Source organism: Leucoraja erinacea, chromosome 10, assembly GCF_028641065.1.
Source record: "Leucoraja erinacea ecotype New England chromosome 10, Leri_hhj_1, whole genome shotgun sequence".
NCBI classification, from domain to species: domain Eukaryota; kingdom Metazoa; phylum Chordata; class Chondrichthyes; order Rajiformes; family Rajidae; genus Leucoraja; species Leucoraja erinaceus.
The window spans coordinates 23010515-23025273 of record NC_073386.1 but is presented as its reverse complement, the minus strand read 5'-3'; the positions used below and the strand labels follow the sequence as shown (position 1 = coordinate 23025273).

The window sequence follows — 14759 nt, the reverse complement described above, 5'->3', positions numbered from 1 at the left end:
GCGCTCCAAAGAATAAAGCCCTAACTTGTTCAACCTTTCTCTGTAACTTAATTGCTGAAATCCAGGCAACATTCTAGTAAATCTCCTCTGTACTCTCTCTATTTTGTTGACATTCTTCCTATAATTAGGCGACCAAAATTGTACACCGTACTCCAGAATTGGCTTCACCAATGCCTTGTACAATTTTAACATTACATCCCAACTTCTATACTCAATGCTCTGATTTATAAAGGCCAGCACACCAAAAGCTTTCTTTACCACCCTATCTACATGAGATTCTACTTTCAGGGAACTGTGCACATTATTCCCAGATTCCTCTGTTCACCTGCATTCTTCAATTCCCTACCATTTACCATGTACGTCCTATTTTGATTTGTCCTGCCAAGATGTAGCACCTCACACTTATCAGCATTAAACTCCATCTGCCATCTTTCAGCCCACTCTTCCAACTGGCATAAATCTCTCTGTAGACTTTGAAAATCTACTTCATTATCCACAACCCCACCTATCTTAGTATCATCTGCATACTTACTAATCCAATTTACCACACCATCATCCAGATCATTGATGTACATGACAAACAACAGTGGACCCAACACAGATCCCTGTGGCACCCCACTAGGCACCCCACATTGATGATACAGCTGCCGATGGTAGTAGAATAATGAATTCTGAAGTGTATAGACACATCCTATCTGCTCATGTTCAAACAAATGCCTCAAAACTCATTGGCCGGCAGTTCATTCTACAGCAAGACAATAATCCCAAACATACTGCTAAAGCAGCAAAGGAGTTTTTCAACGCTAAAAAATCGTAAATTCTTGAGTGGCCAAGTCAATCACGAGATCTGAACCCAATTGAGCATGCCTTTAATATGCTGAAGAGAAAACTGAAGGGGACTAGCTCCCAAAACAAGCATAAGCTAACGATGGCTGCAATTCAGGCCTGGCACAGCATCAACAGAGAAGGCACCCAGCAACTGGTGATGTCCATGAATCACAGACTTCAAGCAGTCATCGCATGCAAAGGATATGCAACAAAATACTAAACATGACTACTTTCATTTATATGACATTGCTGTGTCCAAAACATTATGCTGCCCTGAAATGATAGGGGCGGGGGTATGTATAAACACTGCTGTAATTTCTACATGGTGAAACCAAAATGTATATAAATGGCCTTTATTAAAATCTGAAGATGTGCACTTTAACCACATGTGATTTTTTTCTATGACAAATCTCAAATTGTGGAGTATAGAAGCAAATAAATAAATGATGGGTCTTTGGCCCAAACATTATGGAGGGCACTGTATCTATCTATTTTATTTTAGAGTAATAAGGGTTAGTCATATTTTTTATGACCAAAATGATAATACAAATCATACAGTTCATCTTTTGTATTACCCCAAAAAAATGTCTCACCAGAATGTTATTCCATTGAAATATTAATAGAACAGCATTGCACGGCACTTGAGCCGGATGGTACAGATGGCTGGCTGCATGAGTGGAGAAGAGCTGGCAACATGCAGTGTGTGAGTCAGCACATTCCTGAATATCACACCTGTGCAGTGCAATGTAGAGATCAGGAGCACACTGGAGGTCAGATGCCAACATATCTGACAATTCAACGCTCCAGGGGCAGAGCTTAGCCAAGCTGAGCATCTGACCCTTCAACTTTATGTCACGCACAGCTGATGTGCAGCAAAAGCCCATTCATTTACAGTTTTATTTTTCTTAAATCTCACTCACTCCTGTTATTGTTTGCAACGACTTAATTGTGTTTCAAGTAAACTTATTATGCTTTAATAATTTTATATTAAAATAAAAATCTACGTCCACTGTTGTTAAAAGTCTCTCATTGTGGGATGTAATCTGTCTTTAGGCATCAGTGCTGACTCTACCACTGTTGCAGTTGTGGAGCAGCCTTGAAAGCAAGGCCCAAAATTGAAATGAAGTTGGTGCGTTTGATGAAAGGATGATAGGCGAAGATAAAGATGTCACATTCTAGATTCAGTCCAATATTTTGCTCTTTTGTTGAGTAACAGAATTTTAATTTTCATCCCTACTTCAGTGGACACAATCTTTAAAATGTCACAACGATAATGCACAATTTTAAAGGATAAAATATTACAGGAGAACAATTGACTGTGGGGAGTTTATTTGATGCTTTCAATGACAAAAACATTTAAATGCAATTGGATTACAGTTGAAGAGATGTTGGACACCCTAAATATATGAAGGTAGATAAATCTCCCAAGCCTGAACAGAAATATCCAAGAACACTGTGGGAAGCTAGAGAAGAAATTGCAGGTGTCCAGCTGAGACATATGAATAACTATTAGACATGGTGCCGGAAAACTGGAGGGAGGCTAATGGTGAGTCTCCATTTAAGAAGGGGTGCAAAGAAAAACCTAGCAACTATAGACATCAAGCCTATCATCTGTGGAAGGAAAGTTACTGTAGAGGATTTTAAGGGATAAAATATACATGCATTTAGGTAAAGTTTGGTTGGGGGTGGTCAGCATGGTTTTGTACATGAGAGATCACATCCCTCAAATTTAATTGAAGTTTTTGAAGAAGTAGCTAAGATGATTGACAAGGACAAGGTTGGAAATTTAGCAAGGCCTTTGATATGGTTCAATGTGGTAGGCTGCTCTGAAAGGTTAGCAAACATGGGAGAGCTAGCTAACCAGCTTCATGGCTTCATGCAGGGAAGCAGAGGGTGGTGATGGAATGTAGTTTAGCGAACTAGCTCCCTGTGACTAGTGGTGTACGCCAGGGGTCAGTTCCAGGGCCATTATTGTTTGTCACCTACATCAGCAATTTGGATTGTAATGCACAGGCATGTTAGTAAAGGGCCTGTCCCACCAGCATGCGACTGCATGCGGCGAGCGCGACCTAACGTGGTCGCTTGAGCCATACGGCCTCGCGGGGCCGGTCCCACTTCGATCACCGGAGCTGTATGGAGTTGTGCGGGGCTGGTCCCGACCACACGGGGCTCCGAAAAACTGACACTGTGCAAAGATTCCGTGCGGCAACGGCCTGTCGGCCCGCAGCCGCATTGAGGCCGTACGCAGCGTCTTGACGGCGTACCCCTAGCGCGTGGCGTTGCGCGATGACGTCACCACCCGGCGTGCCGTTGCGTGATGATGTAATCGCCCGACGCCGTGCGACGTCCAAATTCAGTCGGCCCGCATCCTGCCCAGCTGATTGGTGAGTATGATGACGGGACCAGCCCCGCACAACTCCAGACGGCTCCGCGGTTCGAATTGGGACCGGCCCCGCCAGGCCGTATGCCTCAAGCCACCACGTTTGGTCGCGCTAGACGCATGCAATCGCATGCTGGTGGGACAGGCCCTTAAGTTTGCAGATTACACTAAAATAAGGTGTATCTTAGACTGTGAACATGGTTTATCAAGAATTACTGCGGGATCTTGATCAGCTGGGCATGTGGGCTGAGGAATGGCTAATGGACCAATTCAAATGAGTGTAAGATTTTGTATTTAGGGAAGTCTAACCAGGGCAAGAAACTTCACAGTGAATGTTAGAGCTCTGGGAAGCATTGTAGGGATCAGAGGGATCTAAGAGTAAAAGTGCATAGTTCCCTGAAAGTGGTGTCACAGGTAGATTGGGTGGTGAAGAAGGCTTTTGGACACATTGGTCTTCATCAGTCACTGAATTGATATAGAAGTTGGGAGGTTACGTTAAACTTGTACAAGACAATGGCAAGACAACACTTGGAGGATTGTGTTCAGCTATGCTCACCCTGCTAAAGGAAACATACCATTAAGCTGGAACGAGTACAGAGATTTTCAAGGATGTTGCCAGGCTATGAACTATAGGGAAATGTTGGGCAAGCTGGGACTTTATTCCTTGGAGCACAGGAGGCTGAGTGGTGATCTTATAGATGTGTATAAAATCAATAGGATGAGTGCACAATCTACATCCCAGGATAGGAAAAATCAAGACCTAGAGGGCATTTGTTTAAGGTGAAAGGGGAAAGATTGAACAGAAACTTATGGACAACTTATTCACACAGACGGGGGAGGGTATAAGGAACGAGCTGCTGGAGAATGTAGTTGAGGCAGGTACAATAACAACATTTAAAAGACATTTAGACATGTATAATTAAAAGATTTGTGGGCCAAATGCAGGTAAATGGGACTATCTTAGATGGGGCATCTTGGTCAGCATGGACGAGTTAGGCCCTGGTTCTATGCTGTTCAACTCTATGACTCAATTAAATGGAACCACTTGCAAAAACATCAGGGACAAATTTAGATGAGCTATAGACAACAAATGTGCCAAAATGTGATTCTGTATGGATAGGATTTGATCAGAATACTTTGAAGAATATTAGGTACACAAAAATGCTGGAGAAACTCAGCGGGTGCAGCAGCATCTATGGAGCGAAGGAAATAGGCAACGTTTCGAGCCGAAACCCTTCTTCAGACTTTGAAGAATATTGTCTGGATTTCAGAATAATAACCTTGAGATAGTCATCATTCATCATCAATGTGAAATATATCATACATCAACTTTTAGAATCAGAATTAAAAAAATTAAAAAATAAATTGGAAGTTGCTTTTTGGGTTGCCATGTTCCTCCATAAGCTTCACAAAATTAATAAATCGGGAGACATTATTCAAGTTCAGTACTTTACTGAAAACATCAAGAAAAAAATTGGGCTCAACCACTGAAAAGTGAATGAATTTTTAACCATGTGATAAATCTTGATTATTGTCAAAAATTGTCTTAAGTATTCATTTATAGGTGATTAATTACTGCTAGAAATGTACAACTTGTTAAAAGATAAAATCGATTGTTGGCTCTCTTAATCTTATCTTTCTGTTCGTGTCTTTATTTCACTGCCAATAGATGATTTTACATTGAATAAAGTATTCCACCTTTCACTACATGATTTAGATTGGGTGTCATAAGGGCCTGTCCCATTTGGCGATTTTTTCGCCGACTTCCGGCATCATTGATTGACGTATCAGGTCAGCAAAAAATTTGCGAGGTGTGACGCGACATGATGACGTATGACGCATGTGATGTTTTTTCAAGTGTCGCAAAATTTTTTCTCACGGCTGGATTTTGAAACGTTCAAAATCTTTTGGTGACACTGATATGACGCCGGCAGTCGCCGAAAAAAATCGGCAAGTGGGACAGGCCCTTTAGTAAAGATTTTCATTCTGAATTGTTGAAGAGACACTTTGCTCATTCAGGTCTCAGTGTATGCAACATTCAAGTGACTCTCCATTTAATGCTAACTATTGGGTAACAACCAGTAAAATTCAGAAAATAAAAAATTGCAGATGATGAAAATCTGAAATTAAAAACAGAAAATTTGCACCACGTCAGGAAACATTTGGCAACCTTTCATTCCAAGTGAGCATTAAATGTTTTAACCAGTCTAGCAAATGATGAATGCTGTTCATTTGTGCTGACTGCAAAATCTCGGTCCCTGGGCAAAACATTGCTAGAACCAGCCTGCTGCTCCAAAGGCATCTGTGCAGTGTTCAGCCATTTGAACTGAAGTCCTGACTTGCACACATGCTGTGATTTCAAGCCTTACTGACAGATTTCTTCTAAACCTAAACGATAATCGATCAAATATACAAAGATTGGCTAAATAACTTATTGAGCAAATGGTGGAAAAAGTTGTTGAGCACTGGAATTTGTTCACTCCCAGAATAGGAGGAGTAAACCATTGTTGGTGAATCTCTAACACTTGAAACAAGGCCATAGGTTGTTAATAATTTCTGTTGCACACTATAGAATTTCCCATTTACAAATAAGTAGATGAACAAATTCCTTGGCTTCCTATCCTGAACCTTGTCTTTACTGATAGCTATGTTCAGTAATGATTAAATGTTTTAAATAAATCAGTACTCGACAGCTATGATCATTCAAAAAATGCAATGTCTCCTCACTGTGATTTCTACTTTGATAGTACAGGTGCACAACCTTTTATCCAGAGTTCCGGAAAACGAAAAGCTCAGAAAACCGGACATTTTTTCCAGGATGTCGTCTGCACACCAAAGCTCACGTTTGGCGCCAAACCACACCCGAAACGACCCACAGTCAACCCAGGTCTGTAATACTGTAGCGGCTGCCTCCTCCCCGGAGACCGGAGAGACACTTAAACATCTGTAAATCATTGCTTAAATGGTAGTCAGTTAGTTTGGAGGGCTTTTATGTGAAGGGGGGGGGGGGGGGGGGGGGGGGGGGGGGGGGGGGGGGTGAAGGGGGAAACTTTAATTTTCAGTCCTCTACCTGGTCAGAGAGATGGGGAGCGGCCAATGCCTTACCGGGTCGCCGTGCAGTAAGCTCCGCAGCGCTGTGGCCGCTAACTCCCAACATCGCGGAGCTGGGGGCTGCGGGCGTCCGGCCGTGGGCGGCGCCGGTTGTAGCTCCAACCCCGGCAACTCTACCCCTGGCTGCGCGGCGCTCCAAATCCAGCGCGGCCCGCGGCCGGACGCCCGCAGCCCCAGCTCCACGATGTTGTGTGTCGGCGGCCACAGCGTTCCGGAGCTTACCGCACGGTGACCCGGTAAGGCATTGCCCGCGCCCCGCTGGTATCCCAGCGCTGCGACGCCGCCGGCTACCAACATCGCGGAGCTGGGGCTGCGGGCGTCCGGCCATGGGCCGCGCTGGATTTGGAGCGCCGCGCAGCCAGGGGTAGAGTTGCCGGGGTCGGAGCTCCAAGCGGCGCCGCCTGCGGCCGGACGCCCGCAGCCCCCAGCTCCGCGATGTTGGGAGTCGGCGGCCACGGCGCTCCGGAGTTTACTGCACGCCGACCCGGTAAGGCATTGACCACTCCCCGCCTCTCCGACCAGGAAGGGGACTAAGAACTAAAGTTTCCCCCTTCACCCCCCCCACCACATAAAATCCCTCCAAACTAACTGACTAACATTTAAGCAATGATTTACAATGATTCCCCGGTCTCCGGGGAGGAAGCAGCCGCTCCAGACTTTCTAAGCCGCCCACGCTACCTACCTAATCTACGCTAAAAATCTTCCATTCGGAAATCCGAAAAATTCCGAAATCCGAGAAGTGTCTGGTCCCAAGGCTTTCGGATAAAAGGTTGTGCACCTGTATTACATTTAACTGATGTGCACGTCAGATGTTATTTTTATACCACTAACCTGAGGCTACGTGATCGAGGACGCATGGCAGGAGATTGTCGTCCATCATCATCTGTGATGCTCTCTGTGCTGAAGTGCTTGCTGAGAAAATGCAGTTCATCGGCCGTTGGCTGATAGGGCAGCTGGTGAAGTTTCTCCTGTGACGAGCAGGATGACTGTGTGCAGTAAACAAAAACATTTCTTAGTGCTATTTCTCATCAGCCCGATTCGAGTCCGCTAAAATATTACAGTATAACAGTAAAGGAAGGAAGGAAGAAAGAGTTAGGTAAATAAATCACCTTGATTGAGCATTACATTTGAAGCTCGCAACTCAAACCTAAATAATTTGAAATCACATCGCAGTCTGGAAAGCAAGCCATATTTATTTTTAAGAGTTAAATACAATCTTCAGCTGATGTATTTTCTCTTAATGGCCATTACCATCTCTGTTAAATTATTTCAGCCAGGGTGTTTCAATTCAAAGGGTTGGAGTTATGAAGTGGTCCAGCTGCAAACTATTGCTCAGGTAAGAATAAGAAATACAGCACTGGGTTTAACTGGACTGCATGTCAGCAGTGAATTCACATTTTTGAGGAGTAAGAACAAAACATAAAAACTCTTCATTATGTAACTCATTCACCAGTAAGTGTAACATTAAAAACAAAGTTCAATACAAGTTATCAAGACAGAGTTGCCGCTAGAAATACATTGGGGCAGATCTCCAATTGCTCCTAAGTAGTTGGCTGCCTTCTCAAGGGCCACATTATTTTTGTCCCAGAGAGGTCCTGGCAGAGCTTTCCTTGGGAATCTTTGAATCTTTGGAAAATTGGTATTTCGTCACACTTCAAGGCTATCTCAGCACAGCCAATCTGTTTACTCCCAGTCTTGTTTCTTCAGCTCATAAGGTTCACCCGCAGTCAGGTTATCAGTTTACCTGACTGTCAATGTCTTTGGCATTTGCAGTCACTCAAGAGGACCCATTTAAAAGAAAAATGTTACTCAAATTAAAAATAATAATTTTACCTGACTGTCAATGTCTGACATTTGCAGTAATACATAGGACCCATTTAAAATTAAAAATATTATTAATAAAATTAAAAAAGATAATTTTTGACATTAAGAAATATATTTAATTTTTGACATTAAGAAATATATTTCAACTCTAGAAAATTAATTATAAACGTTGACACAACTTAAAAAAAAATCAAAAGGATATTGGCTGTAATTTTCCCAACAGGCAGTTTCTCCCATTCATATGAAGGGCTCCCATTCAGTCAGAGCTCGCAGCAGCTTACCCTTGTGCAGAATCAGGCAGGCTCCTGTTTGGCAGCTGGGAGGCCTGTTGGACTCACAGGAACTGGTTTAGCTGGACTACACTATGAATCTGACTCTCACTGAAATAATCGGTATATGCTCTGACAACAAGGCAGAAGATCTATTCCATTAACATATTTTTCAATCTTGAGTAAATCTTGATTGCATAGATACTATCATATCAAGAAGGCTGACATATATATAAAGAAAGAAATATAACTAGGAATAGATCTTATGACTCTTGAACCTATTCTACCTCTCACTTTCTTCTGGTTAAATGTGTAGTCCTGGTCTAAACAGTCCATTTAGACAAACACACACTGCCACCATCCCCCAACTCTTTCTCCGCTACTTCGACAACTGCATCAAGGACGTCTGCTCCTGTTCTTCAATCTTTTTGTCTCACACCTTCAGTCTTTTCATCTTTGGCCTTTGTCCAACATTTGCATATCATCCCGACCCCAACACACACCCTTAAGTGTCAACCTATTGCTTGCCAGGCTTTGTGCTGCCCTCCTCGCTTCCAGCTTTCTTCCCCCGCTCACTCCCCACTCTCAGTCTGAAGAAGTCACCTATCGTATTAAGGTGAACTCTTACCTTCACCTCTCTTTACCAGCTTTTATCCCCTCAACTCCATCAGTATGAAGATGGATCCTGACCCAAAAAATCATCCGTCCAGTACCTTTAGATGCTGCCTGGCCTGCTAAGTTCCTTCAGCACTTTGATATTTGCTCAAAATACCACCAAATGCTGTCTCGAGTGTCTCATTAAATGACCAAACCTTACCCTGAGATTATGCTTCTATATGCTGGATTTAGAAAAACAGAAGATCACCTCTTGACAAGTCCCTCAGAATATTTCATGTTGCATGTCATGTGTCATTCTTCAAAATATCAATGAATTCAAGCCAATCACTCAACAAAGGACAAATCCCCTTTCCCCAAAACCAAATTAGTTGCCTAGAAATGACCTCCTGAGTGCGATAAAAGGGCTTAGCAGATCCTTTTCATTGTTAGCCTCTGCTGAAAACTTTATTTAGGTCAAAATTAATAAGTACTACACATTTTTTAGAGCGACTCAATTCAAAGGCTGGAATTGGGAAAATGGCAACAAATGACCACATTTAGCTTGTGATGTGGCTAGAAAAGTCAAGCGAGTGGGATCGACATTTTGGTAGTGATAGTCGGGAGAAAATTGGTTCTGGGAAACAATTATAAAGCATTTGAATGTGATTAGAGGAGATAAATCAGTAAAAGGAGACCAACAATTGTTACTGAGAAAAAGTAAGTAAGGAGTTTGGGACTTGCATGGCATACACTCGGTAGTGGTGCCGAAGGTTCTGGTGCGATGATGGGGTTCCCAAAGATGAAGCCAAGTAATTGATTGGTTTGGTGGTTAGCAAATTGTATTATATCAAGAGCTGATAGGACAATGTGCTGCAAGCTCCCTTACAATGCCCTCCATAGGAATGCTGCATATCCAACACCAAAATCTCATCACAAGAGTGAATGACGCTAGGAAATGCCCAGTTGTGCTACCACAAAGATGTGAAACAGTCTGGAAAGGGTCTTTATTGTGTTTAACTGCAGGTATGTTTAGGGTCTGTAATTTAGAAAGAAATCTATTTTGAGACGTGCATATCCATGCTGCACTGATTCAAGAACAAACATATCCACTTATTTAGATATGGGAAAGTCAATGTTTTTTTGGAGACAAAAAGGTGCCAATCTGCATCTTTAATATACACACATGTCATGTGCCTGGAAAAGGAAATAATGATATATGCCATACTGTCATTAAAAAAAAGCACTGGAGAAAGAAATATGGTATCATCAAAAGCTCTACTATTTTACCAGGATGTTCTTTCTCATCTATTCCAATTCCCCTGCAATAAAGATTTCCTAATTATGTGCAGTATTTGTATATGTGTGGTTTTCTAACGTTCCTTGGATTTGCTACAAAGATCCCAGTGGTCTGGAAACCTGCAAACATCACGCTCTGATTTAGAATCAAAGAAAACTGTGGAGCCTAACATTTGTATTGGTAAAAATAATGAAATCCCTTATTAAGATAGGGAGCATCTGACAATGGTAGGAAAGGGCATACAATTTGAATTCAGAAAAAGACAGGGAGGAAAATAAAGGGAGAAGCACTAATCATTGAAATTGGAATTATACGCTCAAGATTTGTAAAAATAATCATTCTGGTTGAAATCTTACAACAACTGAAAAACTTTCAAGATGCCAGTGCACACTGAAGATCCCAGCAAACGTGAATAGAAACCAGGGAATCAAATTTTCAGGCAAATCATAGCAAGATTCAAGAACTACAAAGTAGTTGTAAATGGGGTCTTCAATTATCCCAATATGGTAAAACATTAATCATCAGCCAAACCCTAGGCTTTGGTGGATCGTTCATTGTTATTACGATTAATACCCCCAACACATTTTAATTCATTTTTCATCAAAAGAAACAGGTGTTGACATCTCAGGATTCCGAAAGTAGTGGTTTATCGGCATTTTACTGTATATGCTATGAAAATCATTGTGCATGAAATCCTCAGTTTGCAAAGCATGAACAAGAACTGCAGGGTGCAAGGCCAATGAGGAATCTAATGCTTGTAATGAAAGGGGGCAGCGAGTGTCCAGAATTGTGAGAATTATCAAAGGGCCAAAAAGCTTCAATGAGAGATGAAATAGAACTTAAACTGACCTTAAGGCAAAAGAAAAGGTGGCCATTTAGCACAATATTTTAAGATTTTGGGGGGATTGGAGAAATAATGGTATCAGAGGAATTTCAGATCTAGATCTAGCAGCAGGGTAACATGCAATTGATTACACAAGCATGACAATCAGCATGTACTTCTACATTGTGCACTTTTACAATTCACCATATTAAACTGCAGTGTCAATGTAGGCACTGCTTAGAATGTGCAATTAATCCTTAACTGGTAAAAGTGATACTATACAGTAACATAGTCAATACATACAGAGACAGTGGAACTGGGTGTATTGGTTCCATATCCAGAAGATGGCAAAGAGGCCAAGGACCATCGGCGTCCATCAGTCCTGGAGTTTGGGAGGGAGAAAATACAGAATGGTGACATGTTGATCTTCATAATCAATTTATAATTGCATGCATTCATGTGATTAAAAATGACATTTGAGTTGCTGTAAATTGCAACTCCAATCCAAATCTCTATCTGCAATTTCCATTCACAGTTGCAACCTTCTTAACAGTGTGTTTCACAAACCAAAGAGAAAAATAGAAATGTTAGAAACACTCAGACCACATTTTCTAGATAAAGAAACAGAATTAATATTTGAAAGACACAATAGGTTGGAGTTGCTGCAATGTGGAGCAAATAACAAACCGTTGTTAGAATTCAGCAACATCTGGAGAGTCAAAGGGGTTGTCTATGTTTAGGGTCAAGACACTACCTCAGCACCTGCATCAGGAGATAATTTTCAATTTGATTTTGATGGCACTTTACCACAACTGGAAACTGTTCAATTGAAACAAATTTTAAGATACAGAGACAAGAGAGAAAAACAAAAGGAAAAGTTGATGATAAGGTAAAAGACTCAAGTTCAAGTGAGTTTATTGTCATGTGTCCCTGTATAGGACAATGAAATTCTTGCTTTGCTTCAGCACACAGAACATAGTAGGCATTTACTACAAAACAGATAAGTGTGTCCATATACCATATAAATATATACACACATGAATAAATAAACTGATAAAGTGCAAATAACAGAAAATAACATTAATAATCAGAGCTTTGTCCGAGCCAGGTTTAATAGCCTGATGGCTGTGGGGAAGTAGCTATTCTGAACCTGGTTGTTGCAGTCTTCAGGCTCCTGCACCTTCTACCTGAAGATAGCAGGGAGATGAGTGTGTGGCCAGGATGCTGTGGGTCTTTGATGATACTGCCAGCCTTTTTGAGGCAGCGACTGCGATAAATCCCCTCAATGGAAGGAAGGTCAGAGCCGATGATGGACTGGGCAGTGTTTACTACTTTGTGTAGTCTTTTCCTCTCCAGGGCGTTCAAATTGCCGACTGATGGGAATTAAATGGGAAAACGAATGGGGGAAAAAGTGAAAATAGGCTAACTAAACAATTGGGCTGAGAAGTAGCATTTGTAAATGGAAATAACAAATCACTATTTGAAATTCTCTAGCTCAGTGCAGTATGGTTGCTTGTGACATGCCTAATCAAAAGATAAGGTGCTGTGCTGCAAGCTGAAATTGAGCTTGAATGAGCCAGATAAGCTAGAGTGAGAATGGGTTAAAGGCAACCAGAGGTAGGGATTGTGTTTGAGGGCTGGACACCAACCTGGGTAGCCAAATGGTGCACTAAACTGGTAGTTCAAGTAAGTGAAAGATTATCAAGCTGAAATGTTAACAATAGATGTTGCCTGGCTTGCTGAGTATTTTCAAGTTAGATAAGAAAAATTTACGTTATTTTCCCATACCAACCCTACTGACAACATCATAATCTTCCTTGTTCCTTAATTCCAAAAAGAAAGTAGATGTAAAACAGGGTCAGAATAATCTTATTATTTATTCTGGAAGGCATCTAATTTCAAAATAACATTAGAGATCAATGCCAGTATTTTATCTAAAAAAAAGTACACTTCTAACATATCAATGTCCAGCAAATATTAATGAGCTGTAAAATTTTAAAATTACTTAAATGCATTTATTTATTTGGTAGTACAACTTATGGAAACATAGAAAAATAGGTGCAGGAGTAGGCCATTCAGCCTTTCGGGACAGCACCGCCATTCAATATGATCATGGCTGATCATCGAAAATCAGTATCCCGTTCCTGCTTTTTCCCCATATCCCTTGAATCCATTAGCCTTAAGAGTTCAATCTAACTCTCTCTTGAAAACATCCAGCAAATTGGCCTCCACTGCTTTCTGTGGCAGAGAATTCCAGAGATTCACAACTCTCTGGGTGAAAAAGCTTTTCCTCATTCTCAGTCCTAAATGGCCTACCCCTTATTCTTAAACTATGACCCCTGGTTCTGGACTCCCCCAACATCGGGACCATTTTTCCTGCATCTAGCCATCCAATCCTTTAAAAATGTTGTTTCTATAAGATCCCCTCACATCCTTCTAAATTCCAGTGAATACAAGCCCAGTCGACCCATACTTTCATCATATGTCAGTCCCGCCATCCCGAGAATTAACCTGGTGAACCTACGCTGCACTCCCTCAATAGCAAGGATGTCCTTCCTCAAATTAGGAGACCAAAATTGCACACAATACTCCAGGTACAACCTCACCAAGGCCCTGTATAACTGCAGTAGGACCTCCTTGCTCCTACACTCAAATCCTCTTGCAATGAAGGCCAACATGCCATTAGCTTTCTTCAGTACCTGCAGTACCTGCATGCTTACTTTTCAGTGAACGATGTATAAGCACACCCAAGTCTCGTTGCACCTCCCCTTTTCCTAAACCATTCAGATAATAATCTGCCTTCCTAGTCTTGCCACCAAAAAGGATAACCTCACATGTATCCATAATTTGTAGCCACAAAATGCATTAAAGATTGTCCTTGGAGCAGTCATTAACTTCCTCTACAAGGACTGTGAGTTAGCTATTTCCAAGAATTTATGCTTTAGGAGAAATAGTTGCCACAATTGTTCATAGACTATGTAATTAAATTAAAATCACAGATCCTATTATGTTATACCATACATTGTATCATGTCACTCCTATAATTTGTTAATCATTGTTTACATAATGTTTTTTTTTCCAATTTTGAATCATGGGCTTTATCTCAATATAATGATGTAATCTTCTGCATTAATTGAAAGTTGAATAGTGCCAACTTGCCTGCCTTTAAAAGTTAGCTGATTTGAATTATAGAATCGGAGTAATGTAGCACAGAAAGAAGTCATTTGATTGGGAATTACAATTAATCCCAGTTCCCTAGAAGGCTAACATGAAATGTTGCAGACAGAACAACAGCATATGGTGCACCATTCACTTCAAAGCAACATCCTTAGAAAAGCAGAGGAGCAAGGACATTTTTCAAGACAGTTTTACCCATCCATATTCACAATGAATTTACTTTTATCTTCAGTACCTTTCATCTTATCTTGGACATCAATAAATCTGACTGAGAACTGTCGAATGCTTAACGCTTCAAGCTTTTGAAATATTCATGGACCAGAACACATCGACATGTAAGTTGTTGCCAATAAACAATGCAATACTCACAACTGATATGGAACAGAGTGCACCAAATTGTTGTTCTAAGTTCAAGAGTACTTCAATGGTTCTATGACAGTACTTCAATGAATC

General features: G+C 41.3%; 1 protein-coding gene across 6 annotated transcripts in view; it reads right to left on the bottom strand.

Annotated features, from left to right (window-relative positions):
* mast2 (microtubule associated serine/threonine kinase 2) overlaps positions 1-14759 on the bottom strand; it is a 323001-nt gene that overhangs the window by 73174 nt on the left and 235068 nt on the right. For all 6 annotated transcript variants that reach the window (XM_055641697.1, XM_055641698.1, XM_055641700.1 and 3 more), the window contains 2 exons: positions 11433-11511; positions 7151-7305 (listed from right to left, as the gene is read on the bottom strand). In XM_055641697.1, the coding sequence (XP_055497672.1) occupies positions 7151-7305; positions 11433-11511 (234 nt within the window). The remainder of the gene's footprint in view (positions 1-7150; positions 7306-11432; positions 11512-14759) is intronic.